Source organism: Palaemon carinicauda, chromosome 18 (genome assembly GCF_036898095.1).
Source record: "Palaemon carinicauda isolate YSFRI2023 chromosome 18, ASM3689809v2, whole genome shotgun sequence".
In the NCBI taxonomy this organism is placed as follows: domain Eukaryota; kingdom Metazoa; phylum Arthropoda; class Malacostraca; order Decapoda; family Palaemonidae; genus Palaemon; species Palaemon carinicauda.
In genome coordinates this window covers 81911640-81921054 of record NC_090742.1, presented here as the reverse complement: position 1 = coordinate 81921054, position 9415 = coordinate 81911640, and the positions used below count along the sequence as shown (strand labels likewise).

The window sequence follows — 9415 nt, the reverse complement described above, 5'->3', positions numbered from 1 at the left end:
GTGTTCTTGGCCCATTTCTTTTCATACTATATACACATGACATGTGGTTTGGCCTATAAAACAAGCTTGTTGCATATGCAGGTGGTGCTACTCTTTTTGCATCAATTCCCTCTCCTGAATGTTGATCTGGGGTCGCTGAATGCCTTAAATAACAGAGATATAGCTAAAATTAGTGCATGATGCCAATTATGGTGTATGAAGTTGATTCCTAACAAAACTCAAAATATGATTGTATGTAAGTCAAGGATAGTGGATCCTCAACTTCCGGATCTTAGCATTGATAATGTTTCTTTAACTTTGCATGACTTTTAAATTTTAGGTGTGACTCTCTACAGCAAATTTACTTTTGAGAAATACATTAGGTCTGTGTCTTCTTAATTTGCACAAAAATTGGCTTATTAAAAAAGTCTTTTAAGATTTTTGGTGATCAATCTATTCTGAAGAAGTGTTTTAATTCTTTCATTTTACTTTGTTTCCAGTATTGTTCTCTCTTCAGCTACTAATTCTCATCCTAATTTGTTGGACAGGAACTTACGGTCTATTCAATTTCTTATTCCTGATCTAGATATCAATCTTTGGCACTGTCGTTCAATTAGTTCGTTATGCATGTTACATAAGATTTTTTTGTAATTCTGACCATCCTTTATATTCAGATCTTCCAGGATCTATGCATGCAGTTAATTCTTATAGTCAGGCCTCCTCCATCATGAGGTTCAATACAACACATTATTGTAGAGGTTTCATTCCAGCTGTGACCAAGTTGTAGAATGATCTTCCTACGGGTAGATGAATCAGTGGAAATTCAAAGGTTCAAACATACTGTAAATGTTTTTATGTTGAACCGGCTGACATAAGTCTTTTCACAGTTTATATTTGGCATATCTGTTTTAATGTTGCTATTGTTTTTAAAATATTTTATTTTAATCGTTCATTATCTCATATCCTTTATTTATTTCCTTATTTCCTTTCCTCACTGGGCTATTTTTCCCTGTTGGAGCCCTTGGGCTTATAATATCTTGCTTTTCCAACTAGGCTTGTAGCTTAGCTAGTAATGATAATAATAATAATGATAATAATAATAATAATAATAATAATAATGATAATAATAATAATAATACATAAAAGTGGGAAAAGATGCAGACAAAGAATAATAATAATAATAAGTAATATTAGTAATAATAATGATAGAATCCTGATTTTTCAACTAGGGTTGCAACTTAGCTAATAATAATAATAATAATAATAATAATAATAATGATGATTATGATATAATAATAATAATAATAATAATAATAATAATAATAATAATGATGATAATAATAATAATATTAATATTAGTAATAATAATAACAATAATCATAATCTTCAGGACAATGTAAAAGTTATCACAGTAAATGTTGAGTAGTACCTTTTTTAAATAAACTGATTTTAAATTAAAATCCGTTATCTCAATATTTTCCAACATTTGTTGGAATCCCACCCTCTTCCCCACATCTAGTGGGGGACAAATGATAATGATGTTTTTGGAAGGCTGCCTCTAGCAGCCATTTAGTGTAGCATTAGTTCTCGAAGTATAAGATAGGAAGACCAGTATACAAAAGTTTTACATATAAAACCAGCCCATTCTTACACAATAAAAGTTGGGTAAGTATTGAAATAATACATTTTATTTTATCTTTTTAGGGTCAATGTGAATAAAATATGTATTTACAAAATAAATAGTTTACTTACAAACTAATATTAACAGGTAGTTTTCTAAAACAAGTGGCACCATGTGAAATACATAATGCTTAACATTAAAATAAGATTAATTTTCTAATTTTTGCTGAAAACTCTTTCCAAAGAAATTATTTCAGTTAATTACAATGGATGAAGCATGACTCACAGAGCACAGCATCTTTCACATAAAAGAATACAGCTATGTTTAGTATATACAGTATACAAAAACTAAACATTGATTTAACACTTATCACTGGGTGACGGACATCGGACATCTTTTGCAAGATCCAAAGCATTGTTTGTTAATTGAATTCAACAAAACTTGAACAGATCATATTACAGTACTGTATTTTAGCTACAATTCTCATCTTTCCTGAAACATTGTTCATATTTTAGTCCTTTGGCTACACTCTAAAAATTGCATTTCATTGTAACTTTTGGGGCATAGTATTAATGAATCAGCAGACAGGAATTATTTTTTTGTTAATTGCATAAGAATAATTCTTGAGTTTTTTTAAATAGGTAATTGACCTTATAATTAAAGGTAGATTAACTTCTCATCTCTTATGCATAATGCCTAACTATATTTTATGAAGGATTGTGAAAAGTTTATCTAGAAAATTGGTTTTAAAAAATTAGGTTTTGCAAGAAAATGTTTAAGGCAAATGAGGCAATTTGTAGAAAAAAGGCTAAGCTCCTAGAGAAGGGAGAGTTTTCATTCTGACCAATCTTGACCATCATCAGTAGTTAGTTCTTGTATTAATCTTAAAAGAAAAGACATGTTTCATGTTATTCATTCAAGCATAAGATGCAGTTTTAGGTAACAAGCTACTGTATATTGAAACAAGTAACATCCTGAGAATATTTGAAATTTAGATATGAAGTGGTAATATTATTTTCCAAACAGGAAAGGATATGACCTGAACTGTCTAGATGGTCTTGAATGAAGATGTTTTCCAAATGGAAGAAAACCACTGTTTACTCGAGCCTGTCTTACTCCAGGTCCTTCTGCTGGGAAATCTAAGGTTAAGGAGGCCATAGGACCCATTGGTATAGGTACAGGCTGTGGAATGACATGATCTGTTGAGATTGAACGACCAGATGGAATTAAAGGCTTTTTAATACCTGAATGATCAAGTGAAAACGATCGTTCTGATGCAATGACAGGTGAAGCTGGTGGGGCCAAAAGTGCTGGTCTTATAAGTGTGGGGGCTAGGGGTCTATTAGTAGTGTCATGATCCTGAATGGGTAGAGGACCAAAGTTAATCTTTTGGCCGACCTGAAAACTGCTGAATTGGGCCTGTTGGTCAGTTTGGAAATTTTCACCTGGTTGAATTATTTCAGTATTGATTAGAAAAACATCATTTATATTACTGGGTATGAAATTTTGTTGGAGTTGTGGGTTGGTATTACTTGGTATAAAATTTTGCTGGTTTTCTTGATTAAGATTACTTGGTAGGAAATTTTCTTGGGGTGATGGTTCTTGCTGAGTACCAGATATAATATCAATAGTATCAGTATTTTTGTCAGGCTTAGATTCAAGTATGAATTGAGGAACATCAGTTACTAGAGAGCCTTGGTTAACTTGCAATTGTCCAGTTATTTGAGGGTTATTTGAATTAATGCCCTGGTCAATTTTGGGAGGGGAATTAAGTTGAGGTTCATTTTGTTGATTGCTATTGTTAATTTTAAGAAAATCATCTAGTACAAAGTCTGCATTAAAGTTATTTACTGAATTTGATTGAGAATTGAGGCTTGTATCTTCAATGAAAAGGGTATCAGGAGTTTGTGAAAGTATTTGTGCATCAAAATTTTGCTGGTGAAGTATATTTGATTGGATTGGTTCTAATATTTGGGTGATTACTGGTGCATCAAAAGATTTACCAGCATCATCTTGTAAAGACTGTAGATTTCCATGTGAAATATCTAAGAGAGAAGCTCCTGTTAGTGGAAGTGTTGAATCGGAATTTATTACAAAAAGAAGTTCATCTTTATTTATTAATGTACTGTCATCAATTTTAAAATCAGTTTGAATGGGATTACTAACTTGACTCAATAGAGGTGCATTTTGCTCAGGCAGTTTTTGGAAGGTGATTGGCACAGCAGAATTCAGATTACTTCCAAGGTCATCAGCTAAAATGACGTCAGAAACAATATTTGCAGTATCCTTGTTGCTGGTAATTCCATCATCAATAAAAATTACACTATTAGGATCTACAGGACGGAAGCCATTTACATCAACTGCCAACTGATCTTGAAGTAGAGCACTAAAGCTAGGTTCACCTAATGTTCCAGGTATGGCATTTCTTATTGCAGTTTCAGGAATTATATTTTGTTGGGATGGAGGTTGCTTTGGTACAAATGGAGTTGATTGAATGGAATCAACAGCTATTGGAGCTGGGAGAGCATTATCTAACTGAATGATATCATTTGCATGAGGTGGAGCATAACCAATAGTTTGATATGAAGATACTGGCGAAACAGCATGCACTGAAGGTAGAGTAGGAGCAGGGACATGCACAGAGGTAAGCGGTTGGGCAAGAGCTTTCAAAGGAGAAGCAGAAGGGATTTTAACTGGAGGTACATCATAAGATAGTGGTGCATTTTGTCCCTGAACAACTGAGTTTGTTTTAGGTGTTCCAAAACCTGACTGGTGGGAAGATTGAATGCTATTAGTCTGTGGCCCAGGAGTAGTTGGTACCCACTTTGCTACATATTCTGGACGTTCCTTTGGTATCCAGCGGGGTATGAAGATAGGCCGAGGAATATGTGGAATGTTTTTAATATCTCCTCGACCTAACCATTTGAAAGAACGACTCCTGCCTGCTGGTTGTATGATCAGGTTGATAAGGTTGTTACCGTAGCCCGCCAATGTTAGCTCCATGGTTAGTAGGGTACAAATCAGCAAAAGAACCACCTGCAATCAATAAGGGGTCAAAGTTAGTGGGCAGTGTTTTAAGAAGATAGGGTTGTAAGTTAGTGGTTAGTAAAGATATTTTGTTACAGGATTGTGTAAGGATACTGTACATAGTAGCTGACTATTGGGTAAGAAAATATGTTATATTTTTAATTAAATAAAAGGACAGACACATAAGTGGGGAAGTATTAAACTTCAGCATAAGATGAGTCATTGATGTCATTGAGTGGGAGAACCGAGTTAGAAATTACATCTTCTCCTTTTGGCTCTACAAATGAGGGATCAGGGACAGACACTGATAAACTAGCTGCAGTGGCTGTGAGAAGAGATGCTCGTATATCAGAGGGAACTAAAGGAGCTGGAGCATAAGTAGCCAGAGGATCTTGTGTAGTGGACACCAGGGGAAGATTGCCAATAGACAGAGGACCCTTAGGTACAGGAAAATCAAAGAGAGGTTTTGGAGGTGGTGGTGGTGGTAGTGGTGCTCGTATGGCGGTTGAGGGAATGACGTCACTGGGATGAGGAATGGAATCAGCAACAACAACCGAGTTATGTTTAGGCGGCCCAAATCCTTTGACAGGATGTCTTGCAGGGGGTGCTGCAAATCCCTTATGCCTTCCTGCTGGTGCTGGTGTTTCAGGTACCCAAAAAGCAGTGTATGTTGGATCCATATGAGGAATCCATTTTGGGATGAAATAAGGCTTCGGAATGGACAGTGGCAAATAGTCACTGTAGCCGTATCCTACCCATGTGTGCTGCTTGCTAGGTCCTGCAGGTTGTATGATGAAGGAAGGCTTGGCGAATCCGTAGTCACCGCCTACCATGCCTGTCCCTGCACACATCAACACCAACAATGCGAATTCCTGAAAATCAGCGTTACCATTTTACTTGATAACAGTAATTGTTAGTAAATTCATTCCCATCATTCTCCAGTATGAATTTTTTTAAGAAAGAAAATTAAAAGAAATGAGAAAATTAAAAGTTTCTCAAAATACACGAAGTAAACCTGCAACAATAAGAAATATAATGGATATGTATTAAATATATAATGGATATACAGTAAACTTACCCTTTTATCTTACCAATTCTAGCAAACAAATACACTACCCTATTTATCAATTTTAGCAAACGAATGCAGTTTAGAAAATTATAATGGAACGTTTGATATTTAAACCAGAATTATGCTGTTAAAGCAATTCAACCTGTGATTAGAATTTGGAACTTCTATGATTGAATATCCTGGAAAAAACTATTTATAAATCTATGATTGAGGGGTAGATGGAGATGGTTTGGGTATGCTCTTCACACTCCCCAAGAGAGATTAGTTCAACAAACGTTTAACTGGGCTCCACAAGGCACTAGAAGAATTGGAAGACTCAGGCCTACATGGCTTAGGACCATAAAGCGCGAAGTAGATGATGATGAATGGAGAAGTATTGAATTAAAAGCTCAAGACAGAGACGACTGGCTAAATCTAACCGAGACCCTTTGCGTCAATAGGCTTGAGAGGAGATGAAGATATATATATACATATGTATATATATATATATATATATATATATATATATATATATATATATATATACTGTATATATATGTATATATATATATATGTATTATATGTATATATATATTATTTATATATATATATATTATATATAATATACATATATATTTTATATATATATATATATATATATATATATATATATATATATATGTGTGTGTGTGTGTGTTTGTGTGTATATGTATAATTAATTCAAACGTATGCACCAACATCACATGCAGAGTAAGAAATATATTTTCATGATCTAGAGTTATCTTTGGAAAAACATGGCTCAATTTACATTTGTGTGTGTGTGTGTGTGTGTGTGTGTGTGTGTGTGTGTGTAAGGAGAATCGACTGTAGGTAAATTTGGAGATGACACAAGAAATGACAGAGGAGACATGCTTGTAGAATTTGCTGAAAGAATCCATCTTAAAACACCTTTTCATATATATATATATATATATATATATATATATATATATATATATATATATATATATATATATATATGTGTGTGTGTATATATATATATATATATATATATATATATATATATATATATATATATATATATAGAAAATGGACATTGAAAAGTTCAAATGGAGAAACACGGTTTTTATTTTCAGTGGAAAATAAAGGTAATTTAGTTAAAGATGTAGCAGTGTTGAATAAGTAAAGTCAAGTGACCATAGAGTGGTGAGAAGTGAAATTTGTCTAGATCCAAGGAAAGAAAGAGGAAAAATAATTTTAACAAGGTAAATAAACACTCCTGTAATAAGATGTAGTAGATTGGCCAGGGCACCAGCCGCCCTTTTATATACTACCGCTAGAGAGTTATTGGGTCCTTTGACTGGCCAGACAGTACTACATTGGATCCTTCTCTCTAGTTACGTTTCTTTCCCTTTGCCTACACATACACTGAATAGTCTGGCCTATTCATTAAAGATTCTACTCTGTCCTCACACACCTGACAACACTGAGATTACCAAACAATTCTTCTTTACCCAAGGGGTTAACTACTGCACTGCAAATGGTCAGTAGCTACTTTCCTCTTGGTAAGGGTAGAAGAGACTCTTTAGCTATGGTAAGCACCTCTTCTAGAAGAAGGACACTCCAAAATCAAACCATGTTCTCTAGTCTTGGGTAGTGCCATAGCCTCTGTACCATGGTCTTCCACTGTCATGGGTTAGAGTTCTCTTGATTGAGGGTACACTCGGGCACTCTATTGTATCTAATTTCTCTTCCTCTTGTTTTGTTAAAGTATTTATAGTTTATATAGGAATTATCTATTTCAATGTTGTTACTGTCCTTAAAATAATTTATTTTTCCCCGTTTCCTTTCCTCACTGGGCTATTTTCCCTTTTGGGGCCCCTGGGCTTATAGCATTCTGCTTTTCCAACTAGGGTTGTAGCTTAGCAATTAATATTAATAATGATAATAATAATAATAATAAGAGAAAAATCTGATAAGTTTGGTTTAGCAATACAAAATAGGTACTCCCAACTACACGACGAAATGGAAGCAAATAAAGAAGAAATTTATATTAATTTCACAAAATTTCTATTGAAATCAACACGAGATAGATGAAAAGGCTCATAAACAAGATCAAGGAAAACTGTAGAAAACAAAAAAATAAAAAAACATAAGAAATCTAATAAATAAACTAATGGAAATAAGGTTAAATCCAAGAGAGGTGTAATGGAATTGGTAGAGCTATCCAAAAAATAAAAAAAAATAAAAAACCCAAGACATTTGTAAACACAGTCAGACCAAATTGAGGAAACATTAAAGAAGGGAAGAATCGTCAACGTAATGAAAAGAAGACTTGGAACAGATATTTGCTTAAAGGATGAAAATGGAAATACTATCAACGAAAAATGTGGAGTGAAAAATTGCAGAGGATATCTATATGATGTTTTACAATAACGTTATAAGAAATAACTTTGCCAATAGAAATAATGAAACGCCTAAGCCGATATCAAAAGTAACAGTAGGAGAAGTAAAGAAAACATTAAAAGGCATGAAAAGAGGCAAAACAGCTGGAGAAATGGCCCAACAGTTGATTAAATACTTGATGAAGGATATTCCATAAAACTTTACACAAAATGTTTTCAAGAATGCTCTATGCCTACAGCTTGGCAAGACTTTTATCATTATATTAATTCACAATAAGAGAGATACGAAAGACATGAAAAATGACTCCCCAATAAGTTTACTCTTATTTATATAAAGAATATTTTCAAAGATCATATTAGGCCGATTAGAAAGACAGCTAGACTTTCATTAACCAAGAAAGCAGGCGGGGTTTAAAAGTTGCTATCCAACAACTTACGATATCCATTTGATTAACAAGTTGATGGAAACATCAGCTGAGTATGTAAACCACTATGTATGACATTCATAGACTATGAGAAAGCTTTAGATTCTGCCAAACGATTCTCTCAAAGCTTCAGCGGTAATGATAGCCCTTCAAAGGCAAGGAAAAGATGAACCACGTGTTAAAACACTTGAAAATATCTATACGAGCAGTAGAGTAATCCTAAAACTACATGAGAAAATTCTGTTTGAGAAAGGAGTTAGATGGGGAGACCCCATCTCCTAAATTATTCACAGCATGCCTAGAAGAAGCCTTTAAGAATTTAGACCGGAAACATGTAGTCATTAACATTATTGGGGAATACCTAACAACTCGAGATTTGCAGATGACATAGTTGTGTTTAATGAATCATTGGAGGAATCGCAAAAGATGATAGAAGATATGAATAGAGAGAACAGAAATGTAGCACTTGAAATTAATACAAGTAAAACTAAGATAATGTTCAGTGAAAACACAGACAACGAATAAGGGTTGTGGATGAACCCCTAAAGATTGTTAATGAATATATGTACACAGGACAGACAGTGTTTTTCCAGGACATGATACCAAGGTTAAATGAAGGAAAATCATAGGATGGAAAGCTTTCGGTAAACAAAATGAGATTCTGAAAAGTAAAATGCCACTTTCTCTAAAAAGAAAAGTATTTAATCAGATTGTCCTACAAGTATTAACTTACGTTTTAGAAACTTGGAGCCTTACTAAAGTCTTAGAGCGTAAGCTAATTACAGCTCAAAGAGATATGGAAAGAATAATGATGGGATTAAGACAGACAGAAAAAAGATCAACATGGATACAAGAGAAAACTATTTGAAAATAAATAGATATGAACGGGGCATTTAATGAGAATGACAGA

General features: G+C 33.7%; 1 protein-coding gene across 2 annotated transcripts in view; it reads right to left on the bottom strand.

Moving 5' to 3' along the window:
- Nucleotides 1-1749: 1749 nt before the first annotated feature.
- Nucleotides 1750-9415, bottom strand: part of LOC137657917 (uncharacterized) — a 38218-nt gene continuing 30552 nt past the window's right edge. The window contains exon 2 of one of the 2 annotated variants that reach the window (XM_068392580.1): nucleotides 1750-5499. In XM_068392580.1, coding sequence (XP_068248681.1) covers nucleotides 2612-4603 — 1992 coding nt within the window. In that variant the 5' untranslated portion in view covers nucleotides 4604-5499 and the 3' untranslated portion in view covers nucleotides 1750-2611. The remainder of the gene's footprint in view (nucleotides 5500-9415) is intronic. The other variant, XM_068392578.1, reaches the window with a different exon arrangement.